The sequence below is a fragment of the Schistocerca nitens genome, chromosome 7 (assembly GCF_023898315.1).
Source record: "Schistocerca nitens isolate TAMUIC-IGC-003100 chromosome 7, iqSchNite1.1, whole genome shotgun sequence".
Classification (NCBI taxonomy): Eukaryota; Metazoa; Arthropoda; class Insecta; order Orthoptera; family Acrididae; genus Schistocerca; species Schistocerca nitens.
Genome location: NC_064620.1, coordinates 561831483 through 561844989, shown reverse-complemented (window position 1 = coordinate 561844989; position 13507 = coordinate 561831483). Strand labels below are relative to the sequence as shown.

Genomic DNA, 13507 nt, shown 5'->3' with positions numbered 1-13507 from the left:
AGAACACACAGATGCCAGTTCCATATTTATACAGTGAATAGTTTCCCTGTTTGAGAGAGCTGAATAAAATGTATGATTACACGTCTCTTCCACGTGGAAGATCTTTGACACTTCTCCGCACCTCCATGTGCTCCAGCCGAACTGTCCATCCTAAAGTAATTTTGAACAGACTATGCACGCATTTCATTGAGAACACAAAAGAAGCTGCTGCCTTTATTGTAGTGAGAGATGTTGAGGCTTGGTAGTGCAGTGTGCTTGTACTAAGGTACATAACCACAGTTCTGTACTGGGACGAAATACTTCCTCATACTGCCAGTTTGATCTTCCTTTTTGAATGATAGTATCATTTTTAGAGTGAACATTTAATGTAGGACCAAACTGTGGAATGTGAATACAAATGCGAATGCACCAATAACCGATACTAGCCACCTTTATTTTTTGACAATATGTTTAGGAGAATACGACCCCCCCCAAAGGTAGATTTATTTAAACTATAACAAAGATATTTTGTATGTACATTTTTCTGGACAACTTTTATGACTGGCTTACAGTGTTCACATGCTGCATTTCCAATCATATATAACCTGCAAGCTTAACTTTTCATGAACTGGCATAAGAAGTTACTCTGATCTTCTATTCTGTACTGAAAAGTGTGACTTTGAAGAAAACTAGAATCGCTCTCAGATTCTAGCACGGGTCACCCAGAATATCAGCAGCCTATATAAAACAGTTTGTTATCTTTATTTTAAAAAATTCATTTGGTGAGAGCTTAAAATTCTTCAAATGCATAGTGCAAACACTGATGAAGATAACTGGTTATCAGTTAATAGCGTAGTTCTGTTAATCCACATCACTTGCTTTGGTTGACCTATAGAGTGGCAATTCTGGGCTGTGCAACACGTGGGAAGTCAGTGTACTTCACACACACTGTTCAAAAAATGGGCAAAGAAGCAACTGAAATTGAGAGTGACCCATGTATGACAATATCCATTTCCTGCCCCCCATTAATGAACAACACAGGACAGCAGATGGTAAGACACACACCATCATGAAAATTGTTGGTAAATATTCAGCATTAATTCAGCAATGTAGAACTGGCAAGGTTTTATTACACTACCAGCTATTATACCTCATGGCATGGCTCTATTAAAATAAGTTTGAGATACAGTGTGCAAAGGCAACGGGCAGTGTTGCCAGTGCACACCCTCTACATGTGCCAATAAAATGGCCAACAAAGTGAGCACACAGAGCTCACAAAAGATCTACAATTTGCTGGTGGCTGGCTCTATCACTCTACTCACTGAAATGCCAATCACAAAGTTGCTTCGGTAAAATTTTACTTGCAGCAACGTTGGAATAGCGTGCTGATGTTGGTTGGTTTTGGGGAAGGAGACCAGACAGCGTGGTCATCGGTCTCATCGGATTAGGGAAGGATGGGGAAGGAAGTCGGCCGTGCCCTTTCAGAGGAACCATCCCGGCATTTGCCTGGAGTGATTTAGGGAAATTACGGAAAACCTAAATCAGGATGGCCGGACGCGGGATTGAACCGTCGTCCTCCCGAACGCGAGTCCAGTGTCTTACCACTGCGCCACCTCGCTCGGTGTGCTGATGTTGGCAACGACTGTTGAATACTGGGAATTCACGATGACCAACTGTGACACATATGCAGGCAGCCAATCAGATTTTGGGCGGTAACACCTAATTTATTCCCACAATAAACTTAATTAGTTTGATAAGGTCGACTGGGAGTTCCAGTTCCACGAAGTGGAACAAATATTGGTTTGTGGTTTAAATTCAGAACTTGCCAAGTGCACAAATTTTAGTATGTACGTGGTTCACACAAGCAGTAAGAGCTCCTAGAATTGTTTCACCGATGGCAAAACACATCGCAAACTGCTTGACTGAAGCATTCTTTAATGTCACGTAAGTAGTGCCAGGCATTCATAGCAGAATGTGCACAATGTTTTAGTGTCAGACAAATTTGCTACAAAAAATTGTCCGATGTGAAACGGCTGAACAGACTGCCCGTGTGAAAATAGACTCTACAAACCTAACCACACAGAAAATAATCCGGTGTTTTCCATTAATAAAAGAAGTAATACTATTGTATGTAGTTTTGTCGCAAAACTGAAGTGATTATTTTCTAGTAACTAGAGACACTGACAAAAAAAAAAAAAAAAAAAAAAAAAAAAAAAAAAATGAAACAATTGTGACAACTAACATTATAATCAACAAGACGCTAGAAATTTATTGTCCAAGATATCACTACTCTTTGAAAACCCAACCATATAGAATGAGAGGACTGGTCTTTTGTGTTGACCATGAAGTAACTAATTAATGCTGTTCCTGCTCTATGGTTGACACGTTCTTGTATGTACCCTTATCTGCCCAGTAAATTAATTATCTTCGTAAACAGTAAAATTTTGCTTATGGCCTGCATTTTTATAATCCACCAAACCAAAACAGCAAATGTCATTGGATACCGTACACCATCAGCCAATTGGCTAATGCCAACATCTTATTATTCCCAGTATTCAATGATCATAGCCAACATCAGCACTTTACACCACCAATGTGGGAAAATTTAACTTGTTTCTTTAATTGTAATAAAGAGCAGTCTGCTTCTGGGCACCTCCCCATCACCAGTCTTTATACATGCTCATGACTAGCAGTATGCTCCCATTTTTCAGCCAGCAATTGTCCACAGTGAACAAAGACAGTCACAAAATTTCCAGGACGACTGAGGCAGGTGGTTGTAACCCGATTCATTTTAGCAGTAATACTAAATTTATCTTAGACACTTATAACTATTTTAAGAAACCATTTCATAAAACTTGTGTATACATTTCATAGCGTGACAAAAGTATTTTTTACCACTGAAAGCCTTCTTAGTTTCTTTGTGTAGGTTTGAAACTGCAATTCTTGCTGCCAGTACTGCATAATCAGGATGTCTGGTTGTCATTGTGGCGGCAGTCTCTGCTGCAAGATTGTCCAGCTCCACTGTTGTTACACCAGAGTATAGACCACTGATAACTTTCAGAGTGATCGCTGGCTGTAACAGTAAGATACTTCTGTATTAGCTGTGGTAAACTTCAAAACATTGACAAATAACTCTTGTAATGCACATAAGAAAGATTATTTACACAACACAATTGCATGAGAGATGATGATAAATGCTTTGCTAGTATTGCACCACTTGCAAAACAGTAAGTTTATCTTCAATGAAAATTTTTTTGTTATTACACTGTTGGAAATACGTTGCTGTCTGAGGAGCAACTGTGCTTTGCTCGCAAATGGGGATTGCGTGGTTTCTTTTGCTATTACAATGTGTATAACAATGGCATTACCCCAAAGGTGACTACTATATAGTTGGCAAATAATGGTTAAATAAGTGTATCTATATATTCAGGGAGGTTAATGTTCTGCCCTCTTAAAATTCATATGCAATCGTATACTCTAAGCCCATATTACATCCAATAAAGCTAATCTCTTTAGTAAAGAACCTTATACAATTGCTTGATTACTTTAGGCCTTATCATCTAAATATTTTATTACATACAAGTGAGGTAAAAAAACACATGTAATGCATTTTTAAGCAGTATCACCCATCACAAGCATGTTACAAGTAGTTGTCTCTACATCTACATCATACTCCGCAAGTCACCCAATGGTGTGTGGCGGAGGGTGCTTTTTGTACCACTAACTAAGCCCTCCAACCCTATTCTACTCGCAAATAGCGCAATGGAAGAATGACTGTTGGTAAACCTCTGTATTGCCCCTAATTTCTCGAATTTTCTCCTCGTTGTCATTACGCAAGACATACGTCGGGGGAAGTAATATGTTGTTCGACTCTTCCCAGAAAGTGCTCTCTCGAAATTTCAATAGTAAATTTCTCCAAGATGCAAAACGCCTCTCTTGCAATGTCTGTCAGTGGAGTTTGCTGACCATCTCCATTACACTCTCGTGCCAACTAAACGATTCCATGATGATACATGCCACTCTTTGTTCCATCTTCTCTGGTAGGGATCTCAGATAGATGAACAGTACTCAAAAATGGGCCGAACAAGTGCATTATAAGCCACTTCCTTCGTGGATGAGTACATTTCCTTAAGATTCTTCCTGTGGGTTTGAGTCTGGCATCTGCTTTTCCCACTATTTGTTTATATAAACGTTCTACTTAAGGTCAAACTGCGTAAGTATTTTACGACAGACACTGTTTCCAGCAGTTTGTCATCAATAGTATAGCTACACAGTATTGGATTTCTTTTCCCATGTATGCACAATATGTTACATTTATTTACATTCAAGATCACTGCCAGAGCTTTCACCATTTATTAATTCTCTGGAGGTCACTCTTCAAATCGTTATTATCTTCTGGCGTTTCTACTTTGTTGTAGACAACCACATCATCTGCGAACAGCCTTAGAAAGCACCTGATGCTTTCTACTAGTCATTTATATATATTGTAAACAGTAATGATTCTGTCACACTTCCTTGGGGCACTCCTGCGGATTTTGTTCCGTTAAGAGCGACTTGTTAAGTTCTGTCTGCAAGGAAGTCTTGAACCCAGTCACACACCTGCTCTGATACCCGATAAGCTTGTATTTTTTTTTTTTTTTTTCATTAAACGGCAGTGCAGGATTGTGTCAAATGCCTTCCTGAAGTCAAGCAACATGGCATCAACCTGAGGGCCATTGTATATGGCACTACGGATCTTGCGGAGGAACAGAGTGAGCTGAGTTTTGCAGGATCTCTGTCTGCTGAATCAATCTAGATTTTTATAGCGGAGAATTTCCTTCTCCATGAACATCATAGTTCTTGAACAGAAAACATGCTTCATAATTCTACAACAGATTAATGTCAACAATATAGGTCTATAATTGTGTGCATCTGTCCTATAGCTCTTCTTAAAAATGGGAATGACCTGCGCTTTCTTCCAGTTGCTAGGTACCCTTCGTTGCTCAAGCAATCTTTGAAAAACAACTGCTAGAAGGGGAGCAAGTTGTTTTGCATAATATTTGTAGAATTTTATGGGTATCTCATCCGGTCCTGACACCTTTCCACTGCTAAGCAATTTTAGCTTTTTTCCTATTCCGCGATGGGTTATCTCAATATCTGCCATTCTGACATTCGTATGACAATTGAAAGGAGGGACCATGTTATGATCTTCCATGGTGAAACAATTTTGGAAAACCAAATTCATTATTTCACCCTTCTCTCTGTCATCTTTCGTTTCGGTGCCAGTATGGTCACTGAGTGAATGAATAGGTGATTTTGACCCACTTACTTATTTTACATACAAGCAAAATCTCTTGGGGTTTTTACTCAGATCAAGTTGCAAAGTTTTACTTCCAAAGTCAAGGTTGGTATGTTTTGTTTTGCTTTAGGGCGCAAAAACAACTGGGATTGTACGCGCCCAAGTCAAAACTATAGAACACGAAGACAGAGAGGAGTTAAAAAAACGACTATACGTCATCCCCAATTGACAGAAGAGAAGACAGTGAAAAACAGGGACGTGGGGAAAGGGCTAAAAAGACACCATATAGAAACGGAGGTCCAAGACTATAAATTAAATGGCCTTTGGTGGATAGAAAGTAAAACGCGGTCGACAGTCCGCGCATCATTTGCCAAAACGGCTGATAACTCAGACGGCAAACCCTAAAGGAACGTAAACAGTTAAAAAAAATGGGCATTTTGTCGGTACGTGGTGGGCAGTTAAAACTTGGGCGCAATGTGTACAAAGTGGTGGGGTAGTGCCTCCTCAATTAATAAGGTAATTAGCACCCAGTCACAAACGTTAGTGCACTAATAGTATAGAAAAACGCAAGGGAGCAACACCAGAAAGTACTTACAAAGACGCAGACAAACAAAATAAAAGAGATCTCTTTGGACAAGTCCGTCAATGTCATAAAACTAAGGTCACAAGCAGCTGCTCGAGCATCATCAGCTAAAAGTTCCTGTAAGGTAGACGGCAGAGACAGGACAACACGAGAGTGAATAAAATGGGGACAGGACAATAAAACATGGCGCACCATCAATGGATGACCACAGGGGTACTGCGGGGCCGGGTCACTGGACGACAGGTAGCGGTGGCTAAATCGGCAATGCCCAATCCACAATGGCCAAAATGACCTCCTCTCGTCGGGAAGGGCGTGAGGACGTCATCCAAGTTGTCAGGATCGGTTTGATGGCCCTAAGCTATTTTCATGGAGAGAGGACCAAGCCTCATGCCACAATGATGAAACGCGCCGATAAAGAACCCCACTAACATCAGTTGATGGGACACAAAAGGAAGCTGTCCGAGGCAGGAGGACAGCAGCCTTGGCTGCAGCATCAGCAGCTTCATTCCCAGGCACACCAACGTGGCCAGGAATAAATAAAAAAACAAAAAAGACACGAGCGCCTATATCAGCTAGCGACTGAAGGGGCCGTTGAATTCGTTGCATGAGAGGGTGGTGCAAATATGGGTCACGGAGACTCTGAATGGCACTCAATCAATCAGAGCAGATGGCATAGGGAAAATGACAATGGCGGCGGATATACTCAACAGCCGGATAGAGAGCAAAAAGCTCAGCTGCAAAGCTTTAACACTGGTCAAGGAGCTGGTATTGAAAGGTATCATCCCCAATAACAAAGGCACATCCGACGCCAGCAGTAGTCTTTGAGCCATCTGTGTAAATGAAGACATTATTAGTGAGCCTCGAACGAAGTTCGACAAACCTCAAGCGGTATATCGAATCCGCGGTCCTCTCCTTTGGGAGCGAGCTGAGTTCAAGGTGCACGCGAACCTGAGTCTGGAGCCAAGGTGGCGTCGGGCTCTCACCCACTCGAAAAGTCGTAGGGAGGGTAAAATCAAGTTGCTGAAGCAGGCGACTAAAGCGAACTCCAGGAGGTAACAGGGCAGAGACATACAGGCCGTATTGGAGGTTTACAGAGTCGTCAAAGAAGGAGAAATACGACGGGTGGTCAGGCATTGACATCAGTCAGCAGGCATACCAACAAAGCAACATATCGCGCCGGTAGTTTAGCGGTAATGCGGCAGCTTCGGCATACAGACTCTCAACAGGGCTGGTGTAGATGCTCCACTCACCAGACGTAACCCCCGATGGTAGATAGAGGTGGTGGTGGTGGTGGTGGTTAGTGTTTAACGTCCCGTCGACAACGAGGTCATTAGAGACGGGGTAGATAGAGTTTAGACAGCATAAGGACAGAAGAGTAGACAAAGCTCCCATAATCTAGCTTTGATCGGACAATGGACCGATATAAGTGAAGCAGGACCATTCGATCTGCTCCCCATGACGTACCACTGAGAACACGGAGGACATTTAGGGAACGGGTACAACGAGCAGCCAAGTAAGACACATGTGGAAACCAGCAAAGTTTCCTGTCAAATGTAAGACCTAAAAATTTTGTTGTCTCCACGAATGGCAAAGCAACGGGACCAAGATGTAAGGATGGTGGAAGAAGCTGTTTGTAACGCCAGAAGTTCACACAGACCGTTTCCTCACCAGAAAAACGGAAACCATTACCGACACTCCAGGAATATAGACAGTCTAGACAAAACTAAAGACAGCGCTCCAGGAGACATGTTCTCTGAGCACTGCAGTAAAGTCGTCCACAAAAAGGGAGCCTGAAACGTTAGCTGGAAGGAAATCCATTATTGGATTGATAGCTATGGCAAAAAGGACCACACCCAAAACGGAGCCCTGGGGCACTCCATTCTCCTGGCGAAAGGCATCTGACAAAACAGAGTCCACATGTAGCCCTGAACATTCGATCCATTAAAAATGCATTAACAAAAAAAGGGAGGCGACCGCGAAGGCCCCAAGTGTGCATGGTGAGGAGAATGCCCGCCCTCCAACAGGCATCATAAGCCTTCTCCAAATCTAAGAACACAGCCACCATCTAGCGCGTATGCAAAAAGTTGTTGACAATAAAGGTCGACAAGATAACTAGGTGGTCAACAGCAGAGCGGCGCCTACGAAAGCCACACCGGACATTGGTAGGGAGGTGTCGAGATTCAAGGAGCCAAACCAATCGAGACTTTACCATGCGCTCCATCACCTTGCACACGCAGCTGGTAAGGGAGATGGGGCGATAACTGGAAGGAAGGCGTTTGTCCTTTCCTGGTCTGGGTATGGGAACAACAATTGCTTCACGCCAGCATGTGGGAACATGACCTTCAGTCCAGATGCGATTATAGGTGTGAAGAAGAAAGCCTTTACGTGCAGGAGAAAGGTTCATCAGCATCTGAATATGGATACCATCCGGCCCCGGAACAGAGGATCAGGACTGCGCGAGTGCACTTTCGAGTTCCCGCACGGTGAAGGTGGCATTGAAACTTTTACTATTCAAAGACTGGAAAACATGTGGCCATGCCTCCTATCCTTGTTTTCCGGGGAGGAAGGCAGGATGGTAATGGGCAGAGCTCAAAACCTCCGCAAAAAAGCGGCCGAAGGCATCTGAGACATCCTCAGGATCCACAAAGACTTCATTCGCTACAGTCAGGCCAGAGATCGGGGAGTGGGCCCTGGTGCCAGATAGCCGGCACAGGCCACCCCACACAACCGAAGGAGGAGTAAAACTGTTGAACGATGCGGTGAAAGCCACCCAGCAAGCCTTTTTGCTTTCTTTGATAGCACAACGACATTGTGCATGGAGTCGTTTGTAACTGATATTGTTCGCATTGGTAGGGTGGCATTGGAAGGTGCATAAAGCACGTCGCCGAGCATGAATAGCGTCGCTGCATGCTGTAGTCCACCAGGGGACTGGGACTCGACATGGAGAAGAGGAAGTACGAGGGATGGAATATGCAGCAGCAGTGAGAATAACGTCCGTGAGGTATGCGACCTGACTATCGCAGCTGGAGAAGTTTTGATCATGGAAGGTCGCCAGGGAGGTGAAAAGCCCCCAGTCGGCTTTGGAGATCTTCCAGTTAGTGGAACATGGAAAAGGGGTGTGATGTAGGAGACAGATTACGCAGGGGAAATGGTCGCTCAAGTATGTGTCAGACAGAGCATACCACTCGAACCAACGTGGATGTTGGATAGTGGATATTGAGAGGTCCAAGTGGGAAAAGGTATGCGTTGTGTCTGAAAGGAAGGTAGGCACTCCGGTATTTAAGCGGACTAGATTGAGGTGGTTGAAAAGGTCAAGAGGGAGCCTCTCGGGCAGGATGCTGGAGAGCCCCAAAGGGGATGCTGGGCATTAGTCTCCAATCAACAAAAATGGTGTAGGAAGCTGAGCAATCAGGTGTACCACGTCTGCCCTAGTAAAGGTAGGCGATGATGGAGTGTAAACAGTACAAACGGAAAATGCGAAAGTGGGGAGAGTAACGCGGATGGCAACTTCCTCGGCTGGTGAAAGGCCAGATGATCGGCTACCAGCGGTGTGGCCTGGGGAAACTGAAGATGGCCGGGGACAGCAACCGCTGGGTGGCGCAGGAGAAGAAACACACCTCGGCGGAGATGGAGAACTCTTTTTTCTATGAGCCTTCTTTGAAGAATTACGTTTTGTCGAAAGAGCAGTTGATGGCTGTGAAGTTTGTGTACGCAAGAAATCTTCGTGTGTCGGTTCTTTATTGAAGGTCTGAGCATCTGATTTAGAGGTCCTCATCTTAGCAGTAGCAGATGATGATGTTGGAGCCTTAGGGTTGGTTGGAGGAAGAGGAGACATTGATCGGGTGATCTTAGCACTGCCCAATCTGACAACTGAATTGCTAAATGCTAGATCGCATGTCTGTGTAGCTACCTCCCTGGTAGGCCGAGGAGAGGCGAGAACGGTACTGCATTTACCTGCCGAAAGCACAGTGGGCTTTCTGCTATTTAATAACTTGCGAGCAGCCGGGGTCGACACCTTCTCTTTCACTCGAATTTCCTGTATACTTTTCTCATCTTTGTAGACGGGAAAGTCGCGAGAGGAGTCAGCATGGTCACCCATACAGTTGATGCAATGAGGGGACGGAGGTGGACAGTCACCCTCATGGGCGTCCCTGCCACAGGTAACGCATTTAGCCGCACCTGAACAAGACTGCCGTGTACGGTTAAACCGCTGACATTGGTAACACCTTGTAGGGCTGGGTACATACGGCCGAACAGAAATGAGCTCATAACCCGCTTTAATTCGTGAAGGCAATTGCACATTGTCGAATATCAGGAATATGGTTCAGGTCAGTATGAGGTCCTTGTCGACCCTTTTCATGACCCGATGGACGGCCGTCACTCCCTGATCAGAGAGGAAAGACAGAATCTCCTCATCAGTTAGTCCGTAGAGTGACCTGGTGTACATCATCATGCCAGGTGACTAATTCAAGGTGCGGTGGGCCTCCACCTGTACAGGAAATGTGTGTAAGAGAGGGGCTTGAAGTAATTTTTGGGCCTGGAAGCCGCTCTGTGTCTCCAACAGCGAGGTACCGTTGCGCAACCGAGTACAAGATTTCACTGGTCCTGCAATCGCATCTACACCCTTCTGAATGACGAAATGGTTGACTGTTGAGAAATCGTGACCATCAGATCTTATGACAACAAGAAACTTCGGTGCTGGTGGTAGAATTTTCGGAACAGGAGTTTCATCTAGCTTTCTTTTTTGGGCAGAAGGCAGGGAAGAAGAAGAAGAAGAAGAAGAAGAAGAAGAAGAGAAATCCATTGCGGACGAATCCCCCATGATTGCCAGCGTCTCCGATGGTGCACTCCTTCCTCGTGGGGGCCCTCTCAGAGGGCACTCCCGCCTTAGGTGATTGTCCACACCTCAGGTCACACCTCCCTAGAAACTGACAGGGGACCAATCGGCACGTTTGGAAGGTAACAGCTCAGGCAATCGCCCCTCCCTGGGCCTGACCTTTACCAGGTGGTACGTGCGTGTCTTACTTGTCTACCCAGGGCGGGGAGTTACGCGTTACCCCGTCACCGGCTACGCGTGGGAACGCGTGGGGCAGCCTTCAGACACGCACAGGGATGAAAGAAAAGAGGAAAGAGAGAGAGAGGGATAGAAGAATGAATCTCAAATGCCGAAGCGGAGAATATGACACGGAAAAGACGAGGAGAATAGGGCAAGGAGAATGAAGCAGAGATAGAAGTAAGGGCATGAAAGCAAGGAGAAGAGTGAACATAGGGAAAGACCAATAGAGGAAGAAAGCGTGAGGTTGGGGAAAAACAAAGGAAACAGGATCCTGGAGTTTTCTAACGTCTGCCTCCGGATGAAGGCTCGATACATTACTCCCAAGAAGAGGGAGTGCGAAGGGGTGGTAAGGGGGGGAGGGAGGGGAGGATTGGGGATGAGGAGGGATGGGGAAGGGGGGTAGGGCAGCCCGGAAAGGAAGGATAACTGCACTAGCTCGGGGCCCCGTGCTCGCCACGCACGTATTCACAAAAGAGTTGCGGACCCCTTGGAGAGGGGGGGAGGGGGGGGGCTGCTGAGGAGAAAGTCACAGTGTTAAGACAGTGGTAGCTCAGCAGCTTCAGCATAGAGACTCCCAATCGGACAAGTATAAAAGGTGCAGTGGCCAAACGGATGCCACATTGGCGGATAGTGTTCAGACAGTGTAAGAGGAACAGACATGCATACGCAAAAAACAAAGCACTAATAGTCAAGTTTCGAACAGGCAAGGGACTGGTACAAACGGAGGAGGATGGTCCGATCAGCACCCCAGGAAATACCATTAAGGACACACAGGACATAGAGGAACCGCGTACAGTGGGCTGTCAGGTAAGACACACAGGAGGACCAAGAGAGTTTCCTATCCAGCATGAGCCCCAGGAATTTCGTAGTTTGAATGAATGGTAGGGCAACAGGCCCAAGATGTAAAGATGGTGAGAGAAACCATTTGTGCCATCCAAAATTCATACACACGGTTTTGTCAGTAGAAAAACAAAAGCCACCGTCGATGCTCCAGGAGTAAAGATGATCAAGAGATCGCTGAGGGTGCCGCTCAGTGAGACAGCTACGTGGAGAACTGCAATAAATGGCAAAATCATCAGCAATAAGGGAGCTGGAGATGCCCTGGCGTAGACAGGCCATTATAGGGTTAATGGCGATAGCAAAGAGGATGATGCTCAGGACAGAAACCCAAAGCACACCGTTTTCCTCTATAAAGGCGCCTGACAAGGCAGAACCCACACGCACCTTGAAAAATTGGTCTTTTAAAAATTCCTGAAGGAAACTGGGCAGGCGGCCATGGAAGCCCCATGTGTAAAGAGTACGGACAAGACGTGTTTTCCAGCAGATGTCGTAGGCCTTCTCCAAATCGAAAAACATGGCCACAGTCTGGGATTTATGCAGAAAACCATTCATGACATGGGTGGACAAAGTAACGAGATTGTCAACTGCAGAATGACGCACTCTAAATCCACACTGTGCAGACGTTAGTAAATTGTGAGATTCAAGCCACCATACCAGCTGGACACAATTCACACATTCCATCACTTCGCAAACACAGCTGGTGAGAGAGAGGGGAGCAGTAGCTAAAGGAAGGTTTTTGTCCTTACTGGGTTTAGGTATGGGTATGATGGTGACTTCACACCAATGTCCGGGAAATGAGCCCTCTGGCCAGATGTGGTTGCACATGTTAAGCAGAAAGTTCTTGCTTGCAAGAGAAAGGTGCAGCAACATCTGAGTGTGGACAGCGCCTGGCCCTGGGGCAGGGGGATCAGGATGAACTGAAAGCATGAACTAGCTCCTCAGAGTGTACCCGGCAATGTAGCACTCATGATTCTGAGAAGAGAAGGGTACCGCCCGAGTCTCCTCCGCTCATTTCCAATGGAGGTAGGCTGGGTGATGGAGGGAATAGCTCAAAATTTCCACAAAATGGCGGCCCAAGGTGTTGGAGACAGCAATAGGGTCCATGATAACACCATCTTCTACTGTCACGATAGAAATTGGCCCAGAGAGCCATCGGAAGTTGGCCTACACGACGTAGGAAGGGGTGGAAGTGGTAAAAGAACTGGCGAATGAAACCCAGCTAGATTTTTTGCTATCCCAACAAACGCAACGACACTTTGCACACATCTGTTTATAATGAATGCAGTTTGCCACTGGAGGATGACAATTAAAAATGTGGAGAGCGCGTCTCCCTGCACAAATTGCGTCGCAACATGCCTCAGTCCACCAAAGCGGTCATGAGGATGTAATTTCGTTTCCTGTAGGCAGAGTACAAGGGGACACTAAGATGCTAAAAGCAGCCATAAATCCTCTTTGTGGGACCAGAGGCCGCGAACATCCCATTTGGAGGAGAGTCATGGTAAGGAAAAAATGAAGGGGCGTCACCTCGGCATCTGCTGAGCGACAACCTGTGAGGAGTCGCTGCTACAGGGCACAGGAGCACGAGGAACCTGCTCTTTGGGGTCCGTACAAGCATCGGCTTGCTTGTGCTGTCGGTCAGTGGAGTCCAATGCTGAGAAATGGTTGGTGGTGCACACCAGCGACACGGAGGCCAGCCGGGCTAAGGTATCACAAGACAACACCATCAAAGAGGATCTTCGCGTCAGCAAAGGAGAAGAATGTTTGCCTTTAG

At 45.6% G+C, this 13507-nt stretch overlaps 1 protein-coding gene across 1 annotated transcript in view; it reads right to left on the bottom strand.

Moving 5' to 3' along the window:
• The window catches only part of LOC126194913 (ribonucleoside-diphosphate reductase large subunit), an 87514-nt gene that overhangs the window by 65600 nt on the left and 8407 nt on the right, over positions 1-13507 (bottom strand). Inside the window, exon 3 of the mRNA XM_049933284.1 lies at positions 2875-3052. Within this exon, the coding sequence (XP_049789241.1) occupies positions 2875-3052 (178 nt within the window). The remainder of the gene's footprint in view (positions 1-2874; positions 3053-13507) is intronic.